Source organism: Opisthorchis viverrini (genome assembly GCF_000715545.1).
Source record: "Opisthorchis viverrini unplaced genomic scaffold opera_v5_139, whole genome shotgun sequence".
Lineage (NCBI taxonomy): Eukaryota > Metazoa > Platyhelminthes > Trematoda > Opisthorchiida > Opisthorchiidae > Opisthorchis > Opisthorchis viverrini.
This window is the reverse complement of record NW_008751795.1, coordinates 24,704-52,247: the sequence shown is the minus strand read 5'-3', so window position 1 is coordinate 52,247 and position 27,544 is coordinate 24,704. Positions and strand designations below refer to the sequence as shown.

Here is a 27,544-nt window from a genome sequence, read left to right as displayed (position 1 = left end):
ATAAGAAACTAAGTATTTATGATTCAAAATACAAAAGGGGTAAAGGAATTTTGTGATATAAATCAAGCGATTACCAAACTTTCAAAGTAGAGTGGGGCAGCGCATGAGGCGTCAATGGATGGTTTTCGTGATATCTTACGTCCGTGAAACTACCATAAATAAGGAGTAAGGAACTTTGGAAAGGCACTAAATCAGCTGCTGCACTCGTTTTCGCTCCATAGCTTTTGGTCTTGCTATGAGGCAGTCATCTGCCTCATAACCTCAACAGCTTTTTGGATGCACCGCAGTTGAAAGTATCGCTATGATTCAGTAGCTGTGAAAAGTTTATTAGTTTACGATACCCGGATTTTCGGGTATAGAATAAATTTTATGCAGGTGTCATGAATGGCCTAATGCATTAAGGTCAACAAGTTGGGAGAAGAGAGCGTATTGACAAACATATGGACGAGTAAATCTGGAAAGCATACCTCACGAAACGATTCGTGTTATTTTATTTTCTTTAAATGAAACTCGAAGATGGAAAACAAATTATGGATGAACATTCCAGCTTGAGCGTCATGATGTGCCGTAGTGGGATGGATGGCCTAAAGTAGTTTTGATGTTGTATTCAAAACACAGAGCAGGTACGCGCAGAAGCATAGCACGATCTTCTACACAGGTTTTGATGTTGTATTCAAAACACAGAGCATGCACGCGCACAAGCATAGCACGATCTTCTACACACTCCTTCAGTGTTATGAAAAATAGTGGCGCACCAACCACGCTCATGCAGCTGTCCGTACCGCTTTAGATGGCGAATATAGCTCAAGACGGCATTCAACTTCATGGTTCAGGGGAAAGCTCAAACTGCAATACACATGCACTAAAAGGAAGCACTCGCTTGTTATCCTCACGTACAAACTATTACCTTTTTCTCCATTTTCCAAGTTTTTTTGGTCTCCACAACGATTGCTACACTCACAATTATAGCATGTGTATCAATTTCGGTGACAGCCGGCTGCACATTGATGAGTACGGTTTCACAGCCTGCTTTCCTTAGCTAGGACATAAAAAATGCACATGCGTTCAAATCACATTCTGATAACTAGTCTATTGACAGGTTTTGGTTTGCTTTGATCCCAGTAATTTAAATTCCATTTCTAAATACTATGAGCTACGCCACTATGCAGCACGCTTTCCGATAACGGAAAGAAACTCAGAAATATTGTGCCATAGCTGTGCACTCGTAAATAAACAAAAATGTGGCATTTGTTTCCGACAAAAATGGCCCACCGGGCGAGAAAAACATGACGAAAATTAAATGGGAAAATGTTCTGGATAAAAACTGTTACCGGTTTTTGTTGATTCTGCCTGATATTGAGTGGCGTCATGGATGTTGTTGAGGCTTCTGTATTTCGCTTGTGAAGAATAGTCACACTAATAAGCAAATGACGTAATATAATATCCAAGGCCGGGAAGGGTCCAATTATTCACGCAAATAAAGCACACAAAGCGCTGCCATTGCAAAAAAACATCAGACCCTTGATGGCGATTTGTCAAAAGCAAACCGTTCTGGTGACTGCATATTTGATTATTCCGGTGAACTAAATACTCTGGGGGAATAATCGAGTTACAAAAAGGTATTCGAAACTATTGGTTTCTTGCACATATATGGTATTTCAGTAAAATACTGAGAAAAAACGACACAGTCACTGCAGGTACTATATCCAGGCTTGTTAACGAGAAATCGATCATTTGACAAACAGAGCAGAAATGTATCAAGCCTTTATCATCACTCATCCACAGTTGGGTGAGTGTGGAAATGGAATGACAATCCTGTGCCATACATTCTTGCTGAGAACATTCAAATGTTGAACACTGTAAAACGCCTGCCTACCCCAAAGTTGTGATGTTGGAAACTGTTCTCAGTGGCTGCGATAAAACGTCTCGGAAATTACTGCGCTAATCCGGAGTCTGACAACTTGGGTTTCAATCACAGGTAGAAGACTCAACCCATCTTTCTAGATAAATCGCTGTGCAGTTCTGCTAAGGTGATAAAGCCAGGAATGACAAGGAATTATCAACCTTCAAGAGCCCAATATCTGGGGCGGGGCGCCAGACATTGATTTGAGAATGATTTTTGAAGACGCCTATTTTTCTGCTCATAGTTTGCTGTCCATTTGGAAATGCTGATATTATATTTTGTCCAAAAACTGATTTTCGTCTTCTGATACCCCGTTACTTTCATATCCTTATTTCAGTTTTTGCGCGTGTTACAAACGGAGTTATAAGTTCAAAACGCTGGAAAATTACTAGGACATGTAACTGGTAAACAGTAGCAGAAACAACAAGTATATATATATATATATAACTGAGTGCACCCGAAGTTTTCAAATACGATATGTAGAGTGATATGCAAACACTAGCACGCGAATCACGTCCCGGTGAGCACAAGTGGTAGAGTCGAACAACCCACTACGTAAACTGTCTTTCTTCTTGAAGAACTGATGTGTTTGGAGAAGGCTGAAAAACAATGGGTCCCTTCAACTCCATTGGCATCCTGTTACAAAGTAATTTCTTAGACAGTACCATCACTATGGCTACAGAACGCGCCTCAACCCTTATTGAAACTTTTGTCTACTTTCAGAAATACTTACAATGAATAGAAAGGTAGGATCTGGAGTTTTAAATGGATCGCTGCGATGAAAACGATAGAACTGTCCCTCCAGGCAACCGCGACAATTTTGGTAACGGATTTAGTTAACTGGATCCTTGAGTTGCAAATTTTCTAGAATAGCGGGCATAGGAAAACATCATCAATCGTCCTAAAAGTCACCAAACGTTGTTTGAAGATCAGTAGTTTCTCCTGTGAACACCCCCGCTTGTTTGCGCCGGAAAGTTACACCAATATCAAGCACAAGAATTGCGGATCAATGTTACTCTTCAAGAATTATCATAAAACAGGCGCCATGTAAACAAATACAAGGATATCCAGATGTAACCGGTGAATTTCTGACATCTTACTACCCACCAAAGTTGATTCCATTCTGACTACTGACGAGTAGCCAAACCTTCCGGAAAAATATATCTACATCTAAGTGCTAGCCTTTTGTGGTGGAGTGTAATATCTGGTAATTTGAATATTCAGAAATGTCTTCTATAAATGAACTTAAAGACACTCCAATTATTGATGACTTTCAGTTGTAAAAGCCAGGATATTTTCCGCACATCGATAGAAAACGAAAACGTTTAACCATATATTTTCGCGAAAGGCTGTGAGGACAACCACTCATCTCACAGAAGTATCCTTATTGTGAAGGTATCTTTTCCCGTAGCGATTTGGACGCCTGCATGAAATTTCACAATTTCATGGTGACGTATAATCTCTTTCGGACGACAAGAAATTACCAGTAATGTGGTGTCCCGATTTTGAGCTGGCAGAACTGAGTTCAACAGATAAGCACCAATTCAGCATCAGATTCGCCGTTGTAATGCGTGTGTACTGATTTGAATCTTCTACATTGTAGATTACGGAAGCACCGTGCAACAGTTGCTCCATCGCAATTGGAACTCATCTGATGTTTCTGAGTGCCACAAACGTAATTTAACCGCATTCAAGTGCTTGAAAAGTAGTACTTTCAACTTGTGCCCAGAAAATCTCAGATATCGTCCACCCATGTCTGCACTACCAATCATAAAAGTGGAAACCCAAGGGCGTCTTCCTGGTCGTGGCACATTCTTGCTTCCGTAAAAACTAGCAAGATCGTATAAACTACTGACTTTCTGGATACAGTTTGGTTTATTGAACGTTAAGCCTAAGATTGGGTGCCCAGCCGTTCCCAGAATCATCTTAGAATTCACGTTTCAAATTGTCTCACGTCGTGCGAAACTAGGTTAGGGCATCAGTGTGAACGTCGTTGTGACCCTTAGTGTGTCTAGTAACCGCATACCATCGTTTAGTCATTCGTCAGTTACATTTATGCTAAGATCTGATTTTTCCTTCATGGGAAATCCCAATGAGGCGATATCCGCAGCCCAATGTAAGTTGTCTCAACACCTTTATTCAGCGAACTCGATAACTACTACACAAAACATATTTTTGCTTTACGATAACAAATCAGGACAGTTATTTAAAACTAAAATTGGGAAAGCTGTAAAAATTACCGCAAACATGGTCCTAATATAAGTTGCCGTTTAAGAATATATCATAACCACGAATGTATTTTGGTTAAAACGCTTGCCACTTATTATCGTGGGCTTTTTGTTTCTTTGGATGCAACGCGGACAATTATGAAGGTGATGTTCTTCACAATGCTGATCATTTTTCCCATGGAAACCTACTGCACTAATTTAGTTTAACGTTCAAGATTATTTTACCCACGAAACACGGGGTACGCAATGAGTTTTAACGCCCACCGATTTTTTCAAATTGCTTTTTCAGATATCCAGAGTATAATGTAGCTGGAAAGGTTTTTGCTCCCGTCGCGTCTTTTGTGGCGTCATTTCAATGACTTTTATGCATTTCGTTTGAGGATAACTTTAGTGTGTTTTGAGTCTTGTCTGTCACACTGTGTTTTAATTGTAATGTTGAAAGTAAGCACAAAGCTGAATGACGGAAACAATGGATTTGTTTCGTTTACACACATTTAGCAACCTTAAACTCTGGAAAAAGGGTCTCTGCAACAACGGTGCGTGTCCACTGTGGCACACGACACGGTCAGGCTAAACAACAAAACAAGGCCTTGCAAAGACCTTCAAAGCTTTTTTGCAAAACGGCTGGCTCGCACTCTGATTGCGATTAAATATTGTTATTCGTTTATCAAAATGGCTGATATTACGGGAGTGGTCCTACAACTTGGGCTAATTCAACGTAACTAAACTGTGGATTTATTTTACGGGAGTGGTCCTACAACTTGGGCTAATTCAACGTACCTAAACTGTTAGATTTATTCCGATTGATGAAAGTCTTCGCTGCGTTCATCTTCTGTAATTTTAACCAACGTACTTCACAGGACAACAACTGCATTAATCAGACGTTTAAACAAACCGTCCTACCTCTAAAATAAGATAACGATAATGATAATAACGAAGATAGTGCCAAAATAAACACCGGTTGTTTCAGTCTGCAATTGCAAAAATAAGGCTGCATCTAGCTTGGAGCATCATAACCCAGTGGCACTGATCGGTTTCAAATCGAAGAACGTCATTCCTACACGCAGTCATTAATGCGGTCTTTCGTAACCAAGTCAATACAAAGATCCCCTGGAAAGCAAAGCAAAACACAATTAATAATGCAGCAGTTTAGCGAGAACTCCGCGCTTCGGCACTGTCGCTTCTGAAGTAAAATCACGCTATGTTTGGAATAAAAAGTAACTTGGCGCACGTTTGATACGAACAAAATAAGCAGTTAACCACCTGTTAAATTACACAATCACACAAGCTCGGCAAAGATTCAATACCAAACGCTATGCTTCTCTTCAAGAACATTGCACGGACAAAGGTAGAATTATTAGAATTATTATTATTAGAATTATTAGAATTATTAGCCTATGCTAGACACCAAATAAAACAAATGCTGTATTTTGAGTTATATCTGAATTGAATCTGATGCATACTCGGGCAGTATCCTCAAAAGCGCAAAGTAATGGTAGGTATAGATGGCATACATATCTCTCACCCAAATGTAATTTAAAAGCAACGTGATGAAATAGTCTTATCTGCTAAATGTGCAGTTTATTTCCTACACCTGTGTCGGAAGACCATATATCAAGAAATTTGGATTTAGACAATGTGTATTACCTTCGTTAGGAAATTTAGCTTTCTGTCGCAGTTGCTCGCTGGCTCTCTGTCCATGAATAACTAGAATAAATGTTCTAAGATACACATTAAAGGTGCATGTGCTCTCGAATGTGGTGACTTTGTGGCACAAAAGACAACTGGTGTTTATTATCTCCACTGCTGTTTTACGATTACGAAATCATGATACTAATATATGTGCGGTGATAAGTGATTACTTTCTCGAAAAAGGGGGGATGTTTGTTCATTAAAAACGGCCCGTTCAGGGAGACATAGATTTCCTATTAGCATAGTCTAGCAATTTTACTCAAACATTTGCGTAAGATACTAGATGTAATGTTACTTTTGATAATGATACTGCGCGTAATAACAAAATTTTTTTGGTCATTCTGCAGAGGATATTGGCCTGACATATTGCATGCATCACTGCTTTTCTCAGGATAACTGTCATCATGCATAATTCTATCTCTGTTGCCGGAAACTGCTGATTTTGTCAATGCATGCTTGAAACGCCGTAAAATATTTGATGGAATTTTTCATGAGAGATTTGACCTATATGAATGAAACGTGACCAAGTGATGTTGCAAAAAAACCATCATCAATGGTACTTTTGGTGCTTTTAATGCGAACACGTATAAAACCGGGGAAAGGAAAGTGTATAAAATTAAGTTGGCATCAAACTTGATGTAATGCCGGGTTTCAGCTAGTTTTGTAGGTTTTGCACCCTTGAACGAAAAGGAAATATCTCCTAAAGTACGAGGTAAAATCAGTTTTATCAATGAAACATCTTCTTGGCTCTCAGAAGAATTTTAGATATCTTCATTGCTAGTTTAAATTCTAGATCATAACGTGCTGTGCTTTGACCTTTCAAATATAATTTGCAATAAATCAAATAATTATTTCAAAATATGGTAGAAGGTTGCTGAAACGTTCAACTAACAAAAATGCATTCATATTTAAACTACAAAGATTTAGGTGATGTATTATAATACGCTGTACAATAGATCTAACCTCATTTTTACGATCAACGCGGAACCTGACAATGGTGTCTCGTGTGAAAGTTGCCCATTTCATATGTATTGTTTCAAAATACATTGTACTAATTACTTAGCAGCGTCTTTTTATTGTACATTACCGTGCATCCAACATTCATGTTAAAGTACCAGGCTTCAAACCTGGGTCGACCGCAGCATAATCGAAGCCACTCTCATTCCCGCATCTCAAGCATTTGTTCACCGAAGAAACGGTTAAATAGGTAGAATATGTAGACAGTTGGCAGAAGTGTACTTCACAACCCATCACGACTGACTTATGACATTCTGTGCTAAAAGAAGGTGAATTCACCTCTAAGTCTTGATCAATGAATTTACATTGGTCATTGGTGATTCGTTATTTACAATGACATGGCATTTTACTTGCAACCAAAAATTCAGGAGTTTGGGGCATTAGTTAAACATGCGTTTTCATCACCCTTGTTTGGTCTGTCTGACGCGATTGTCCTATCGACACCAGCCCAAACACTGAAAAATATATGAACACTTCATGGGGAGCCTTTGAACTCCTGACATTTGTCATGCGCCTTAATCTTGCAATTACTACACCTCGTGGGCCCACTGACTTTTTCTACATAATCTGATGTAAACAGGTGGTACTGTGATTGGTTTGCCCGACGACTCGATCGACTTCCCGCCCTTGTTGTGCGGATTGACCGACCCACCTTCCAGTTTAGAACCATTAACCGTGCCCGTAACAAAAATATTCTGGTAGAACAAAGCAAAACCATTATGGCACTCTGAACAAAGTGGTGGCCAAACGCACTTTAATTTCGTCGCATGTTTCAAGGCATTAAATCAACGACCATTTTTTCACCCAGAATAAATTTTACCTCCGTGATTTCGAATTTGATGTAGGGTAGACTAAACGTTTTCATATGGTTCTCAGATGTTTGGCTAATGTATGCTTTTACAAATTATCAACATGGAAACGAGGTAAGTTTTGAACACAAGTGGTCAAATTTGTGTCCAGAGTTAGTTATGGTTGAATCGGGGGAGATAGTTGACAAAATATTTGTACCAGTGACACTCATGGGTGTTCTTTCTACGCTAGTATATGTATACTGTAGAAACACTCCTAGTCCTTAAGGCCAAGACTGTTTATTACCATTATCTTTAAGTGAGAAAGGCACACCACTATTTATCGGCGAGGTTTCAGTAGAGCGATAAATATATGTAGACCTTAAGATTGTTGGTTAACATGAAAACTCAGCCATCGAAATAAACGGAAGGCTTGTTATTATTAAATCATTTATTATACTTGTCGAAGGCCGATATTCTTAAGAACGATTTTACAATAAACGATCTGAGCGCATACCTCTATTAAACAGTTGGCCACTGGATGTTGAAGCGTCTGGTCTATAATATTCACTGGGTTTGTGAAAGAGCAGCAAGCGGTCTTTCTGGTAGGTGGTAACGAATAGTAAAATAGCACTGTTGATCTGCCACTTAGATGTAATACGCTATAACAGAGCAGCAAAGGATAAGTTTGAATCCTTTATGATCGAACCCTTATTATTAGATAACGCAATAAAAGTTACGAGAGAAACTATAGATATCTTTGATCTGTCATCTTTTACTTCTCAAATGGTCTCAGAAGTAGTAAATTATCTGCCGATAAACGAGAATATTTACCGACAAGTGTAACGTCCCACGAAGTACTAACTCGTCGCTTTATTTCTAGTGCAATAAGTTGTTTTCAGTGCCATGAGTACAGTCACATCTTCTATACACTCAAGCATAAACAACAAATCGTTGCCAGGCCCACATGATATTAGATTACCACAGAGTTTTTAAAGATAACCATCAGATGAAATACGGTTTGTGCACGACTTCTGACCAATGTTTTGCATCCGTTTTAGACAGCTTCACCATCTTTCCTACCATTATTGTTAAAGTTTTTCATCCCATTTTATGCCAACGTCCGAGCTCTGATCACCAATTCAGTTCACAATGAAGTCCACATACAATACATGCTAAGATCACAAGCTTTCAAGGACATCACTTTAGAAACGAAAAATGCATACGTGTCATGAGTTACGCTCTGTGGCCTGATCGGAGACGTATGAACGATTAATGATTAACATGCTAGCTTCATTTTATTTTGAAAAAAAAATGAAAACGGCATACTAGGATTTAACGGCGAGGTTTCAGTAAAACGATAAAAATGCGTAGTTAATATAAAAACTCAACCATCAAGATAACCGGAAGGCTTGTTATTGTTTAAAACTCATCTTACTTGTTTAGGACTTGAAAACATGGTGGTTCGTCAAAATCTCTAGGTCTATAAGTATGGCCGACACCTGTATAATGCAGCTATTGAGTTATTTGCGTTCAAAGCACGAACATTCAATAACAACAAGCTGAAAATATTCCTGCATTGTTTATTTGATGATCAGCTTAATAAATGATTATTCGGTGACATTTTTTTCCATACACCTAACAGCGCACGTCTTTTGGAGGGACAAATTCTCCAGAAGTTCTTTTCCTTTGAATAATTTATGGTGTGGATATCAACGTTGTAATTCCTGATTTTTTTAAATGGACCTGCCATTCAGTCCGATATTTCAAAAACCAGTTTTATACAGACAATATATTGTAGGTAAAAGCCGGATTTCATCCACATTATTTAATTATTTAGAGAGCGCCTAAAGACGTCGGTTGATTAGGCGCCACTTAGTTGACCGTGCTAAAAAAGACTGAAAAAACCTGCTTGAAAACAAAGTAAAATGCAGGAGAGATCTGGCTCTCTAATTTATCCACTGCAAAATCTTAGATATACATATTCTTGTGTGGATCAGTTGGTAATCCCCTTTGAGAATGATCTGGAATTTCCGATAGACAAACAATGTAAACAAAAACCAACTATTCACCATTTATAGCCTTCACATCTTGAGTAAAGCTGAAGACTAATGCGGTTGAGTTGCCTCTTTAGTAAATACTGTCGGTACAAGCAAACTCTAAACTGAGTTCGGTTTTCAAACTAGGTAACAAGGAGACCATAATCCTTAGGGACCTGTCCACCTGGGTTGCTTCACAACACCCGTTGGTACAACAGCATTGCGAGGATTGCTAGCATATGTAGGTAACTTCTTTTCATGTGTTATCAGAAAAAAAGCTTTTTATCACAAGATTTTCAAAGTACACTAATTGGACGTTCCGAAAGATGTTGCGCTATAGTCTAACCGACTAAGATTTTCCGCCCATTATGTAGCGATATCGTCATTTCACATATCCGTTCTTGTTGAATCCCTTCGACATATCATTTTGAAAATCATCACTGCACACTTTTCCAAGAAGTGTTTAAAAATGCTTAAGCACCGGCAATACTTTCTGTCGTCCGCGTGAAAGTGTAATTCTGCAAACACATTTATTCTTTACACTTAAGAAACTCTTGTTCAAGAATTATGGATTTTCTAGCGATCAAAACGGAGGGAGGAGGAATTCAGAAACATCTGATTAAATGCAAGTCCTTTAAGCCAAGCAACACGAACACAAGCAAGTTCTGCCTAAACCGACGTTATAAAATTGAGACATTAGATACATTGCATATTAATCACCTCAAGTTAGAACCACTTGTGTGCCTTGCATGCATACGTTAATTTGGCAAAGCGACTAATGTTTGTTTCCTCGAAGGCGATCTCATTGAACAGAGTCAAACCATATAAGAGTGTAACTGCGTAAAATCCAACTCGTAGGCTGCAACAATGTTTCTAACATACTTCACTTTGATCTTGGTACCCCATCTGCTGTTCTATCAAGGTCAGTGCCCATAATTTCGCTGAGAATCAATTTTATGAAACTATCGTACGTAGTATGCTATCAATTTAATCGCGTTACTTTATATTGCAGTTCTGAAATTTCCACTTGAAAACTGCCGTTCTTCGTAACTGATCTTAAAAAATATGCAAGCAAGCCAATAAAAGGCCCCATATTCGAGCAGCGCTTTGCCATAAACTTGTAGCCTGCAACTAAGCTGTCTTTACTTCTGCACCAAGCGGAAAATATTTCGTGCGAATCATGGAAACATAAAAATGGATGTAAACTTCGCGTTTTATTTTAACGCGCAATGTATGAAAACATGATCACAACATATCTAACTGGATTTCAGTCGGCCACATCAAGCTATTTGCGATATTTTATTCAATCCATCACTTTACATCAAGCTGAGGTGTCAAACGCATGCTTTCAAAAACCAATGCTTAGACGGAAAAATTCTCTTTATTTTATTAAAGGCGCCAGTGCACAGTTTTACAACCAAGCCTGCGTCGGTAATTTCTGCGCCCTGGACATTGTTTTGGGTTCATCACTCATAACAGCTAATCCGTGTTTTATGACCTGGACGTTATTGATACTAGTGAAAATGTTTGTCTTTTATATTATTTAAGAAGGTACGTATATATGTCACCATACAATAGTGGGCCATTTAATTTTGAACTATTGATTATTTGCAGACGAGTGCACCAAAACAGCGGAACTTTGCCTAAGTATGTCATTACGTTCTCAGTTTCTACGCGTTTAAACGACCTTAATTACATCTGATATCAAATGATTTAAATAACTTTCTCTATCTGAATAGGCTGTCATTCAGGAGCATGCGAGGAAATAAATTTTATCTCAGAGTTTCCAGACCCAACGGTAGGAGTGAAGGCTCACCTGAAATTGGGGACTTATGAATTGGGCTTCGGAGTACCTTCCATGTTCTACTACGACAGTATAAAAAGCTACGATGGAACTTGGCGAAGTTGATACAGTATGAGTCCGCGTGATAGTACTCGCCATATTTAGACCGTAGGTTTACTGTGGAAGATGTTGAAGTACAAGCCTTATGACAAATGAGGGAAGCAAGTATACTGAGAATCGGCCTGAGCATGATTCTTCAAGCAAGGATTTGTTTTTCGGACTAAAGTACTGTCTGGAAAAAAACCGGCATGCACCAGGCCCCGATGTCACGTTGGATTCGGATAAAACTGTTTCATCAAAAACTTTTGATTAAAAAACATTTTGAAAAAAATTAATAAAGAACCAGTAAAGAATCGCAAACCACAAACGATGAAAAACAGCAGCCTGTCGCTTCACTCAATGATTTTTCAACATAATCCTTTCCATGTTCACAATTATTCCGAACCTTTTCATTTTACACCGATAGTTTCCTGTGTGATTAGCTTTCTCTGCACCCGTAAGTAAATGTTTCTTCCAAAACGAGTTATCTGTATGCATTTTGTATCATCTTTGTTTTTGAGCTTGGTGTTCACTTCATGCTTCACAAGTTCACACACCAACATAAATGATAGTGCTACATCGATCCTCAGAAGCTAGCAGAAGGGTTGAGTTTGAATTTCCTTTGTGCCTCTCAAATGAAACATAAGAACATATTCCATTGAGTATATGAAGAACAATCCACACTGTCTTTTAATGTATCATAAATTACTAGCGTTTAGCTAAATGTGTGGCATAATGCAAACCATAAAAACTGGTTCTTTGCAAAATTCTCATTGAGCGGTGATGAGATGGATATATGACACAATGCTCGTAGACGTAATATGTTGAGTACTAACAAGTCATCTGTTTGTGGAACATTATGGAAATCAGGTAACAATTGAATGTCTTATTATTTAGGATCTCCACATCTGAGAATGTCTTCTCATCCAGTATCTTATCACACTCATCTGCAATATTTATTACCTTTGACTGAAAGGGACACCGTTGAATGGGACGGATATTGTCATCACTTGTGTACTGTGGCCAAATTCCTATAGGTTTACCGTAGCATGTGATTTATCTCTGTGCTTTAGTTATGCGAAATGTTAGATCAGTGAACGTTATATGGTACCTTCATAGATATGTGGCAGAAAGGCCTTGTTGGCGCGCGTCAAAAGGGGCCTTGGAAGTTTTTGATAGCTTATTTTTTGTTCCCTTGCGAAGTCTTTTTTCTCGTATGAATAACGAGGTGGCTGCAGCTGTCCAACATTTTGTCAAAATGCTTCAGGATGTTAGTTCACTGCATTGAGCAACATGATTCTGAGTTTAGACCAGTAAACGGCCATTCCAATAGGGAAATCTAGCTGGAAGATAAGTTTCAACCACCGCGTTTTAATCAGCCAGGTTTTGCTGACAATCATTAGGGAAGTATGGATTTTCAGGGAGGAAGTCGTTGTTGTGTTTTGCCTAGAAACAACAGCTCACAACCGGGAGGAGACGTCAGAATGCTCCAATATGTGCTTGTATCATTTGATCAATTGTCATGCCGTTTGTCATGTCTTCAGTAAAACTGATATAGCTAGCACATCCCTCTGGGCATTTGTTCACGATTTCCAGTTATCTGTCCAGTCTATAAAAGTGAATGCATAAGTAAGTCCACTGGAATTGGCGAGATAATGAAGCAATACAAGGTTTATGATATCTTTACAAGTGCATCTGGGCACCTGAGTTTATTTCTTTTTCGGACATTTAGTGTTAACTTTGTACTTCCGGCAACTTCGCAACAAAGTAATGTTTTCATGAGGGTTGAGTGGACAGGTGTGGCGATAAGTTTTGCTGTGTTTTTAAAAATACGGCTGAATAATTTAAAACGATTTTTGATATGATGTAGGTTTTGTCCGTCACGGGGGTGGTGTGTTTCTCAATGGATAACTGTTGTACGCGCATACAAAATACGTTTTAGAGAAAATTGGCAATGAACCTGTCATTTGATTATTAAGGTCGATGCCCAAGAATGTAAGCACCCTTACCTGCATCTGGTGATTTTCTGCTCGTTCGCGACAAATAGAGACTTTTCCATGCATCACCATCTCTAACCTATGGAACAAAATATCCAAAAAAAATTCCTCGTAAACCTGGTGAGTGGAAATTAATCGATCTATTTTTTCTGTTCAATACCGTCTCTTAAACAGATGACTCTGCATATGTATCAAATAACTGATTATTTTTGGTTTTCAGCTAGTTCTTATCCACATATTTGAATTGCTGTTGTAAGCTGTTGTGCATTCTAATAAGACTTTGGTTGCGATTGTCTTTTTTGGACAAGATTTCCAGTGAGGAATGATAAGTTGCCGCTAAAAGAAGCTTCATTTGGCTAAACCTCCAAGATACCATCAGAAACAACAGCAATACGGACTCCGTATATTCAGTTTCTTTGTATCCAATGACGGCGCATCGGGTCTCGTGCAACCTACAGTTATTTATTTGCCCTTGTTTTTCCACTTCAATTGACTTGATTCTACATGAACCCTGGCATTGGAACTGCCAATCCCATTGTGATTCGCACGTTTACTCCATTTCCTTGCTCAGCCTTGCTAATTCATGTCTTTTGAACTGTCTGGTAACTAAACGAGGGAACTAATACGTTGGCTGCAAGTGGTGTTGCCAGCACACCGTATGTCGAGCCGGCCTATGCAAGCCCATACTCATGCCTCGTTGTGGATAGGGGAATGGAGTTGTGGTAGACAGACAATTGGCAAGAAGACTAGACTACTTTTCATAGACACAAAGCTCAAGTCGAAAGGTCACCAGAGTCCTGAGATTATTTCGGTTACGATTGCTTTGCTGATGGTGACAGGAGCTGTTTTTGCTGTTGATAGTCGTGAGACAATACAGTTGACGGTAAAGATGAGTAAGCGTGAGATAGCTTTGAATATGACACAATACACCGAAGGACGTACAGAAAGTGCAGGCCTCCAAGGCTGACATTACTGACGCGAACAAACTACCGATCACTTAAGTACAAAACAATTACCGGGCGTGGTGATGTACTGACCCACTTCGTCTCATGGTGTTTGCCAGAGTGCGACCTACTTGCTCCAAAATGGTTTGGCTCATTGGAGGGATAACATGAAAAAAATGTTTATATTAGAAGCAACAGCCTCGACGTAGACGTTTATCGTGCCAGCCGCATCTTCTAACCAACCTACCAAAGATTCCAAAACATTGTTATGATACTTAGGAGGGAGGTATTAATAAAATACACATAAGATGAACCTTGCAAAAAGACAGCGCACACTTGGAATTATTGAGACCCTAGATTTGTGACCATAGTGGGCAGGACAGAACATTGGACAAATCTGTTCAGAAATTTCCTTGCCCACTTACTACGCATCAGGCCTCCGATGCTTACGACGCTTTTGGAATCGCTCAAGAAGTAATGTGCAGAATGATTAAGATTGTGTGTATTTCGTATAAAAAACCTAGAGATTGCACAAACGTACGTTTGGGTCAGCGATCGAGCGCTTGTGGATTTCTTTGGAACGTGGCCGTACACAACTACTCTATTGTTTGACGCGTACATGAACTTCTCACTAATGGGTCAAACAAAATCCTGCGTCAATATCCATGTGCAGTGGTTCGTCAAGCATTTGAAAAGAAGTAAATCGTCATTGACAGTGAAACTAATTTATGAATTAAAATTTTGATAGAAACCATAAAACCAAAAATCGATGTGTCGTCGGGATGAGTGGTATAGAGCCATTTAAACAATAGTTGGCTCTTGCTTGTGTAAAAAGGATGGCGAGAAAAGCTCTCGGTTTCATTTAGTCCCTTCAGCTGTTCTGAAAAATTGCGTAACCAATGTACAAAACGCACCATATTAGACCATATATATACATACATATATATTAGACTATATATTCTAACTACAAGCGATGAAAGCGAAAGCCTTAGGCAGTTGTGTACTATCACCATACGACCATAGTGTGGCCGCGGTTAAGTAAGAATATCTGGAGATGAAAACAGTTTGTAGGTGTTGGTGAGGTGAGAATAAAGGTCACATTGCTTGAAAACCCCAGTCCCCTCGCATCTAACCGGATGAGCTCACATCAAACAGACCAGGCGCTGGGGTCGTTTTCAACTCCAATTGCCAAGCTGTTGTCAAACATCTCTCAAGCAACATTCAGGACACTTAACGAACCGCCATTTTAAGACAGTCAAATCACCTAAATGCAAACTCGACACCTATAGGCGTCATAAAACCCGTACGCCTCGCACTCGCTGATGGTTCTCGTTTGACAGAAAATCCGACAAATCATACGAGATATTTTCATGCTTTTGGATAACAATGCCTCAGAAGCCGTGCTGGAGTCATCAAATTCCCAGCCAAATAATATATAACTGGTATTCGGTTTTGGAACAGATAATTCTGCTGAGCAAACGAATCACGACCCTAAATCGTGAACACATTTGTCTGTTCAGATTTAAAAGTTCGCCTGCGTCCAAAGTGTGGCTGTGGAGTAGCGTAAACACATTCGATTCTCCCGCCATATATCCGGAAAAGAATATGCACTACTGATAAACTGTAATATGAGAGAAATTCGAATGCAATGCTCCAAACTTTGTTGCGGGCCCAATAAAATAAATATGTCATGAGAGGGGTGAGCGTTAAGACGTGAGTGATGTGGACGTGTAATCTACGGATCCCGCCGACACATTACACGAATTAATTATATGGTCATTTCCGCTTATTACACTACTCTGATAGATAGATGCATTGAATTTGCTGGTTGATGCCGGCCACGTTGCATTAATTTGAGGATGAGGAAAATGTTCAGTAGGAGTTTGGCCTGATCTCTGGATTACCGGTCACTAGGTAATGGTAACCGATTTCCTCGAGGCATATGAATGGCCACATTTATTAGTATTCTAACCAGCGGAAAAACAGCATTTTTTAATATCTACAATCGCGAATCACAAGTGTGTATATCAAACGGAATACAAATACTAGTAGTATGGTTGTTCTTTCTTCCCAATACACTGTCTCGACTGCAAATCATTCACTACATATTTACAGGGAGATTTTTCCATAGTTCTTGTATTGTATATCACACTTGACGTAACCAAAGATCTGTTAACGAGTTTGTCATGTGCCCATGCGTTCTGGCTGGCGTAAGCTATATCACGTGGAAATGGAAGTAAAAAACACAGACAGAGCTAAAAATTCATTTGCAGAAGAATTATACATTCGCTTCTACTGATCCTCAAATGGTGCCTTTCAAGCCATAGGTGTTGTAATCCAGTTCGGCATTCATATACGTGACACCAAATGCTATAGTTTCCCACTTTTTTGCGACAAGCACCTATGCCCCTTAAATCAGGGCTCACGGATTCCTGTGACAAAAACTCCGATGCTATCGGGAGACCATCGCCAAGTAATTATTCTTCGAATAGAGATAATCTCCTGTTGATGCAAAATATCTGCTGATTTGAAGATAGAAATCTGTGTTATATTTTTTGGGATGGTTTACTGAAGGCTGTGTGAAAGGTTTGTTGCATCAAAATAGACCTGTCCACCAAAATACGTTCACCTTACTAATTTGGATCAGAAGACAGACTTGCATAATCTATGCGCAATTCCGCTAATGCAGTGAAACGTCTGGCCTAGTGTCCAAAAAAGCTTTTCTTGAGAGTGAATAACGGAACTGCACCCAATACAATATATAATTTGCAAAACAGTTTAATTGATGATCCGCACTTCTGTGTGTTGCAGTTGTTCAAAACTGAGGTCCGGAGTTGGGGGATCATGGGTTTTGGACCATAAATGTAATGTAATGTAATGTAATGTAATGTAATGTAATGTAATGTAATTATTGTAATTTCGAGACCAAATAACTTGCGGTCTTATAAAAGTGCTACCGATATTTTCTTTGAAGTAGAGTGCCGCCGAGTATTTTCAGAGTACACTGTCTGCTTTGCTCGCTGAAAAAATCACGAACACTACATGGTAAAACCCACTTAGTGCAAAATCTTGCCTCAGCTCAAAAAAGTTGTGGGAATTTCTCGTATATTAGAATGTGGAACTGTTATATCTGCTGACGCGCCGGTCTGTGGTATCTGCTGCTGACCCGCTCCAGTGCCTAGTGTCGGAGAGAAAAAGACTCACGGAAGGGAACACAATAGCTATATTCCTGAAAAAGTGGTTACGACCGCGCGAGTGCGTGCGAGTGTGAAAAGTACAACGGCCTCAANTGCGAGTGCGAAAAGTACAACGGCCTCAAGCTTTTTATTGGGAGGACACTGTCTGAACTTGGTCCAATGCTGACGCACGCGGTCTGGCTTTATTACGAAGCAGCGATGTGCTGCATATTGCGGAGGCGTTGTCTGTCCTTGATCAACGCTGACTCGCGCTGTCTGGGTTTGATGCAAGGCTGTGACGCGCTGTATATTGAGGGGGCGTTGTCTGTCTGGTCAACCCCCAGCGGAGCTGAGAGTCCCCGTAGATTCCGGGGCTTCAGTGGTTGCTTTTAGGAAGCTGACTTTTCTGAGTGGAACACAATGCAAAATACATGCAGGTTTAATCTGCCAATATCCATCTGTAAGATCACACGTTTTTGTGTGCGAAAGCCATTTTTGTGTGAAATTGGAATATTACAGCCTTTCCACAACTACTTCAGGCGGTCGGATTTGTAATGCCTGAAGAATGGCAAACTGGGTATACAATTCCGGTGTGCATGATCTGGATGGCAGTCAAAGCTAGCATGCTGGTACACACACATGCTGGTACACACACAACAAATCAATTTTCAAACTTTCATAAGAACAGATATCAGCGTAGGAGAATTCAAATCTAAACCAATTTTTTCGTCACCACACGCAATTGCTTTCCTATATAGGTTGCGTGATGCGACTGCATTCCTCAGACTAATTATATTTAATGATATCAGACATGCTGTTCTCAGCTAACACATAAGTTATCGTAATAAACGGGGCATTTTAAACGTCAAGGCAGAAACAATAATCAAACCAGATAAACAGACAGCCACGTTTTCGTCCGGAAATTATTTTTAATCAGACTTTCCGCTACCAAATATTTTACCTTGCCTTTAACTCTATCTCCCCTCCTGGAGCCTTCGACTATTTATCTGCACCTGTGTAATCGCTGGTCACTTAAAAGAGTACAATCGTGGCCATGTTAAGGCGTTTTACACCACAAGTGACACTCATCCGAGAGCTCTATATGTGTCTACTCTGGCGCATGTTCCTTTAGAAATGTTCATCTGTTCTTATGCTAAATCCACGCGCACATCCTGAACGGCGGGGACAGAATATTTCCTTATCAACATATCGATGCACAATCCTATCGTTTGCGATCACCTAAAATGAAGCATAAAACCCTTCATGAATTAATTCACTTTTTCATCTGTTTTCACAGGAATCACCGAAAGCTCATCGCTTGACTTCAGGGCTGAGTGATGGGGAACGACAAGAATTTTGATGAAAAACGGGTGAACTAAGAAAAGTATCTAAATACTAACTTGCCATATTGCATCTCGCTGCCTGCAAAGCTCTTCTTTATGAGGTTGAACCGTTTCGGCGACTCAGGATAAGTGCTACAGTTACTGAGTATACATAGACAGAAACTAGCGACCTACTTATCTTGAGACGCAAAGTCTTAACCATCTGCAGTCATTCTAGCGTCATCAAAATGTACAAAACCAGAAAGAAGTTTGACAGCCTCTATCATGCAGGGTGGCATGTCAGCACAAATTGGAGAAAATCTCTTATTATTGGTTGTTGAACGCACATCGCCGGCGTGCTGTTGACGATTGACTAATCAACCACCAAAAAATGTGCCCTAGCTACGAATATTTCAACACATTGATAAATACTTGCATTCCCCCAGTACGCGATAGGTATTGTACGTGATCTCTGATTATAAACGTTATATTGCTCTTCTTATCACATATCCATAGATGTCCATATCACCATCGAAAGCTTGTGCTAACCTCGTTCACTGAACCAGGGGATTCTATGGATGAATGGCGTAAATATCACTAAGTATAACAGGAATACCTCACAAGCTGTGTCCGGTGGAGGTGGTGTACAAGCCATTTTATGGAACTGGAGGCTTCATTATCATAGTGGGTTGAAACAATGCGCGGTAGTAACTACGTAATCTGCTTATTTCATTTATCCCTTGGTACCAACGATTAACAGCAGTAAAAATGCATATCCTGGATGTTTTGCGAGGCAGGTGTGTTCACAAGGTTGAATTAATCATAATTCTATTCGCAAAAGGATTTTGAGTTTTTAATAGCTCTAAGTCGCAATTACATGACCGCACCAAGCCGAATTCCAGCGGCGTGCAACCACGTTGTTGATAGAGGAGTTTGATTATGTGAGCCTGCAGACATCTCCATCCTAGCCGGCTGGTGTCGCACAAAAACTGATAACAATTCCGACCAGAGTTGTGACATTAATCAGGACGTACCCAAAGAGCTGGATTCACATTGCCACAGGCCCGTTATTAGTATTCGATGACACCAAAATCTATCTGACATAAATATCACTTAAGTGATTGCTTTGGAACACGGTGCATCTCAGCACCAGTCCACTCTCATTTAGCTCAAATATATTAAATTAGTGATGGATAAATACAATTTTTATGCTCATGAAGCTAGTGAGCAACTTGCACCACATTTTATTGTGCAAGCTGACAAACACTGGCAAAATATACGATATACCTGCAAACTAACCGAGATCCCACTGGTTAACTAGACACAGTTAACCTATCAGCGGACGTGTTTTTATGAGAAAACAAACTTGTGATAATAGCTCTATTTGGATGCTCCTAATTAGCTTGGTCCCTACGAATAAACCAGGTGTTTTACCACCAACAAGGCTAAATAGTAATTTTTCAGTCGATTATCAGAAGAACTTGAGAATATTTTCAGCCGGGCTACACAAAGTAACCTGGATCAGTGAAGGAACGATCACCGACTAGCTTACTGTATCAGATGTTGTAAATAGACGAGGAGTAGATTTATCTGACTTCTTGTTCATAGCCACACCACTCTCGTTTAAATGGCCGTGCTCATGTTCTGGCGTAATTATCCCGGTGAGTTCACTGGAGTAGAGGTTCGCTCCTATTAGAGCTCATCAGCTGTGCATATCCAATGGCCATGCCGCGATTTGAACCCCGAACATCTGACATGCGAGGCGAGCGTATAACCACTACTCCATCAACGCACTTTGGACGCATCTGAATTATCACGTCTGAACAGGTGAACGTGTTCACTTGCTTGTTTTTTTTCTGTCTACCCGGAGTGGTTAGGAGTGTTTCGTTCACAAGATTAAAAAAATTCCACGCTGAGGATGGATACCTTTGTTGTTATTCCCTATGCGACGTAAGTAAGATAACTGAAAATTTTGTGCAGAGCACAGATTAATTAACGCCACACAATAACAAAAATGTTTTCAATGTTGAGTTGAAAAGCACCTTCCTTATTCTGTGGCGTTCAACAATATATTTCTGCTAGAGTGGTTAATCGACTAAAGGGTTTCGTGGTCGAACCCTTTCACATTTTGTACACTCGTCATACGTGTTTTCGCGAGTTGCCGCTTTTCAGACATGTAAGTAATTTAGGTTTTAAAATGGCGCCCACAAGATGGGAAATTACGTTGGATTGTGAGATGGTAGTTTCCCGGTATGCGACAATTATTCGTCCACGCAGGTCACGACTAAACGAATATTCCCGGAGGACATATCGCAACATGCGTTCTAAATGTTTACTGTAAAACCTTATTGCGCAATATCCATTCATGTGAGGATTTCATGGTGTAAGTGAAGCCAGTCTATGCTGGAAAGCCGAAGAGCTTGGCCACAAAATTCACAAATCTCCTCACACTACCAACATATCCACTTGTCTTGTGCCGCTTATGTCTTCACGTATAGTTGCGGATATGTAGGAAAATGGTTTTAAATTCTACAAGGGATGGTGCGTGTCCAGTGATGTTGGGTATTTTTCAACTCCCCATAACCACCATACCATAGTATACCAGGCATTTGTTGTTTGGGGTTTGCCGGAAACATTGAGTCGGTCGTATAAATGGCGGTTTATTTCGATGTTATGGCTAGATTCGCACACGCAGGTGCTGCCTCAGTACTAGTGCCTATCACAGCTACGCAGACCGGAACTGGTCGATCTCTGTTCACTTCCTATTCGTTCACTTTTTGCTAAGGCTTTTGCCCCCATCCCTATGTGACACCCAAATTCCAGATTTGTTGCACTGCAACTGACAATAATTAAGTTGGTGAATTTAAAAGCTGAACTAGCACCCAACGTATCGGCTTCTATGTGAAAATTCGGCTGCTGAACTTTTGGTGTGTGTCGTGTTTGTGGGAACCGAACACAACATTGCGTTTTCTCTTTAGTGTTTGTAACAACAGGGGTAACAAATGTTTATATGGTGGAAATACGTGAACCAAATAAGAGTATCGCTGCGTCTGACCACATTTTGCACCATCGCAGCGACCGTTGGGTGATAAATTACGATAATTCGTTATGATAAACAATATGAATCATGTTGGGCATTTCAATTCAAATCGCACAGGCGACCTAGAACTAGGCAACAACCAATGAAGTTGTAACCCTGCTGTTATGCGGACATACTCCTCTAGACATGTCATATAAAGGCATAAACGCAACACGTAGTTCACAAATTAGAACTGCATTCACTGATTTGACTATGCACAAATTGCGCGTAATTTTAAACGTAATGGTCTACCTCATGGCCCTGAATGGTGAGTGGGCGACAGTACATGCTTAGATTACAGTTAGCCAGTGATCTGGAGGACTTTTCGTTTTCAGGTTTCGTGTCTGTACTTCAGCATGAAGGTGGTGTTAGCATTGTAATTACCTACGAATGTCAGCAAAATCAAACGCAAACGAGCTTCTGTCAACATACTTAAAAATAAGGAGCCTGTATAAATTTTTCCTAGTATCTGAAGAACTAACTGCGGAAATGTATCCCATGAGACAAACCTACAGAAGAATGCGACGGCAAATACAGAAGGGAAATTGCTACACCAAACTGATCATCCTTTGTTCTTGTCAGCTGTGCATGTCGTTATATGTTGTTATTTTCTGTGATGTGGGCGTAGATTACTTTTCACGTTATTGATTTATAGTTATTTACAAAACAAATGCCCAGTAACTAGCCAATTATTTTAACCCAACATCAGGCGAATGAGTCCTAAAAATTCCTCAGCCATGTTCTTGGATTTATACGGCAGTATTCGCCATAATTCAGTGCTACCATGACGAGTGCTACAATTAAGTGACGCCGAAATAAAATGGTTTTATGTTTGGCCTGACTAGTTCGCCAAGAGTTCGGTTGCGAAATAGGTCGTGTCATTGGTTAACTTTTGAAAAAAAATTCACTTTACGGATAATTGCATGAAATGTTAAACTGAGTATTTTGCAAGAACCAAATATTTACAGTTTACAGTTGTGATCATGGGGAGGTTCTCGATTGCAGTTAAAAAATAAACAGCCGAAATTTCATACATCCATTATTAGACACAGTATTTGTTCGAGCAGAAACAGTTACCACGTTTGTGCAACAAAAGACATCCAGCAATAATGCCAGCATTTAATAGCAACAATGGGGCATACTGACAAAACAGGCACAACTTTTCAAGTAAACTAGAACGTTTGATCTTAATCCCCTAATGTTGTCCCTCGATGGCACATTGGTTCGTAAATAGGTGCAAGAACGTGGAACGTTTTGAAATTCTAACAGTAAACAACGGCATGTTTACCTATTTGAAAGCTACCAAAGCAAATACTGTCAAAGAAAAATGCATTGGTAAGCACACTATACAATGGCGGCAAATTAAATGTCTTATTTATATAAAAACCAAACTAATTTACAAAATAACTCATTTGTCATTAAAATGGACTAATCTTGGGAGTAAAACGACTTTTGCAAAATGTGACTATATTCTGGTTGTATGGAGCCCCACCACACAAGCCCAAGGTGTGTTTTCAAGGGAGATTATTGTCAGTTGAGTACGAGATCGTCCAACCCTCCAACTACTTTGGGTAATTCACGGATCGTCGTAGAAAAAACTAGTTACATCACTATTGGCGAATGAGAACCTTCAAAACAAGGTGCCGGACAACCTGATACACATAAATGAATCATATTTACAATTCTAAGGTGGCATTATAGGTATTGATCACCTATTACTGCGACAACTAACGTTCTTCCTAATTGATGTTGCTAACTATTTTTATTACATGAATAATGACCACATTTTGTGTGGAATCTGGCTTAAAAATAATTAAACATCGTGGAAAATCGAAAAAACCTGTGTGAAATTATCTGGTAAAGCTTTATATTGACCGTGAATTTTAATCACTAAACACTTGATGAGCATATGTTGAACGATTTCTACACCATTACTATCAAGCAGAACCACGTGGGTTACTGAGTGGGTCAACGTATTCCTAAGTGTTTGTGGGAATTCCACAGTTAAATTTGTAAGAAGTATGAATTGCCCTACCCTTAGTAGTTGCATTGCACCACCGCGTTATAACGGTTGAATGGGGTTGAACAGGGATGCCTGAAAGATATTTTTCGAATCAAACTGATTGCTCAAATGACATTTTTGAAAGCTAAAGGACAAACTAATAAGATGAAAATTGCGCCAACACGAATGTGGGATGCTAGTTAATCATCTGGGAGAATGTGAAATATTGAAATCATGTTCAAAGTTTCTTGATTGACGGCGTGGTAAAGAATGTTGATTGTACTGTCCCAAAAGGGATGTATTTTTATTGTCTGGTAGAAAACGCTTATTATTCTTCGCTGCAAGAAAAAACGCTTTTCAAGATAAAAACCCAGTGATGGTCAAAAATATTTTATCAGTTATGTGTTTAATAAATGAAAACTCGGAGGCATCATAGAGGCTGCAAGCGATGCAACGCCGTCCTAGTTCCTGTTGTCAGTAATTCAGGCATAGTATTTTGTTTTCTCTGCAAACTACCAAACTCCCGTTGTTAAATGAAAGTTTTACTGCAAGCTGTAATGGTTCAACTAGTTGTGAAGAAATGTTTGGTTCGGTTAAATGCTCCTGGTTGGAATTTTTTAAGCAAACTTTTAGCAAATTTAATTTTCAGAGTGCATACAACTTGTACAGGATGTCAAGTTGTGCAAATAAAATGATTATATGTTGCTTTGCAGCTGCGTGCAATGAAAAAGCAAACGCTTGCCTCGGTGCGTTTTAAATTTTTAACGGCCTCCATTAAAATGTTATCACCATGACTGTCGTTAGCACCCAAAAAGTGGATTAGTTGTGACCTATACTGAATTGATCATCCTGGCATTTCCTTGCGGTGGACTTACCAAATACATATAAATACTCAGGTTGTTTTAATTGGTAGCGGAAGCACCCGAAAATTGCGACCACAAGATTCTTGATGTAAAACCTTCATCCATATACCGGGCCAGCCAACGAGACAACTTCAAGTGCAAATCGTGGAGTATGAAGCGAACCAGCATTTTCTTCTAATAAACACATATTGGTTTCAAAACTTCGAAGCAAGTTAACCTTTACTCTCCAAGCACTTGAGTTAAACCATCAGAACTATTTCCACTGTACGAGTTACGCATGCAATGGACCTAAACTGAAGCAGCACTGAAGACAATACACAAGGGAACTGTTCAACAGTACTGATGACACGAGCATGCTGCTTATCTGGCTTCTACTTCATACATTATGGCCAGACCCCAGAACAATGACAAGAGGAATCGCATCTTAGATTAATTACACATTCAGTCACTTACAGGCCGAATTTGGCTTGGCCCTGAATGATTTCGGAAACATACATAAGTTGTGGCGAATAAATCAAACAGCGTGCACTTGGTTCACATTAAAATGGTTATGATTGTGCCTCGTTTTTCCGACAAAAATCATTTCCCACAAGACCGTCTGTTGGAAACATTTGAAAAATTGTTACCTTTTTGTCTACCCTCGGACAGAGGAGATGACTATAGTTACAAGTTGGAAATGAAAGCCACGATCCGCATGGGTATGGAGATATATGGATCTAAAAAACAACGTAGCTGTTAATTCTTCAGCGTCATCAACAAATTTACTTGATCTGATTTTCTATGAAAGTTTACAATGTAATATGCTGTATAAAGCCATCATTACGTTCCAAATAGTGAAATATTTGGGGAAGGTTTCGTCACTGGAGAAGCTTATTTTTGCTGAAAAGCCAAGGAGCACCGTGAGTCTGTTTCATCCTGAGTGGGCAACATCATCAGTTGCGCACAGCATGACCGACAAGCCACTGGTTATCCGTTTAACGTTTGTGCACGAACGGTTGATCAGCACTGATATTACATCTCGGTTAAAAGGCACTTGGAGTCACTCATCCTTTAGTCATAGAAATCAAATCACCAAGTCACGTACTGACTGGTTTTTCGATGGATGACTGGTTGGATAGGATTACACTCAACGAATGAATCTATTATTCCCCTGAAACATTTATAGAGCCTGCTACTCACCGGTCACTAGGGCATTTATTAATTACAAATGTTTGCCTATATCCATTGTGGGGAATCTATCCAGTGATTTTAGGGTCAGGAGTAGAACATTGCAATAAACTGCATTCTACTTAAATGCTCTGAAATTGGATTATTGTGATTTATAGCATCACAATTTGAAGAATCAAGATCTTTTTGTATTATCCAAAACAGGTTCCTGTGTGCTTGATGTGGCATGCGCTGGTAACAAACGTTTTTCTGAATGCAATTCTCCACAATTCATAACAATACGCTAAGTCTTGCTCTTTTCAGCATTGAAATATTTACCTTAATTTTGAAATATTGGCAAGTTTTCAAAAAGCCCTCTAGTATCATCTAATAATAATCCAATAGTTACATTTATTTCAGCCGGCTGTTAAAAATTTCACCCGCCCTGGTTGCATAAAACCAGAACCATACATATATTTAGAATAAAACTGATATTAGCGACACTGAGCATTTTAAAGTGACTACAAACGTCCCTCCAAATACGCATACCTTCAATAATGTACTCTTTCGTGATTCCCCGGAAAACTGCCAAGAATCATAACCATTTAGCATTTTCTGAGTCAGCAGCAAATGCCAAGAAATTTGACGTGATAATGTTATGTAACGTATGCTGTATAAAAGTATATAATTATCATTAGCTTTGGTTTGTCTAATTGGGCTGCAAACCGTGGATTCATGTTGGTTCACGTTGTTCACAATTGGTTGTTTAGAGTGCTTGTGCTTGCAGACAGTAGGATGTTTCGACTTGATTATTGTGAAAAAACAGCCTCATTCCAACGTTCACCAGGTTTGCTAATCAGTGAAACTTTGTTACAAACAAGTAACCATAGTTACTAACTTTTGTCATCTAACAATCAACAGTGATCTGTGGAATTCCAGAATTTATATGCAAAGGTAAGTCTATAGATATCTTTTTAAGTGGAACAGTAACAGTCAAACTCTGGTCAATGTGTGAATAAAACCGTGGTAAAAATTTACAAAATAAAGGACTAAGCTGTCTGAAAGGTCTGAAATTATTCTAGTATTACTTTGGATATCTATATATTTCAATGTTTTTAGCAAAGTGTTAAACACGGTAAGTCATTTGTCTCAACCTAAAATTTTCGCAAACGATGCTCAAATACGAAAAAAGGTGATTGATCCTGAGACTCTAAATAACCATTACTTCTTCTGCACACATATTTGAGGACGAAATTTATGCAAAAGGTTTTAAGACGCCATTTCTAAGACGATAAAAAAAACCCTAAAATCATTCGGTACATTTCAACCCCTATTAACCATGTAATTTTGCGTAACTGTGGGGGGTCTCATCAGAAGCAACATGTGGCGAAAAATATACCGCCATATTTTGATGACGAATATTGTTAAAAATTGTCACACGCTGTACTGTATTAAAACTATCGTTA

The 27,544-nt window shown here is 39.4% G+C and overlaps 1 protein-coding gene across 1 annotated transcript in view; it reads right to left on the bottom strand.

Moving 5' to 3' along the window:
* The window catches only part of T265_14072 (hypothetical protein), a gene marked incomplete at both ends in the record, with an annotated part of 41,804 nt that overhangs the window by 9,038 nt on the left and 5,222 nt on the right, over nucleotides 1–27,544 (bottom strand). Inside the window, one exon of the mRNA XM_009171915.1 lies at nucleotides 13,559–13,625. Coding sequence (XP_009170179.1) covers nucleotides 13,559–13,625 — 67 coding nt within the window. The remainder of the gene's footprint in view (nucleotides 1–13,558; nucleotides 13,626–27,544) is intronic.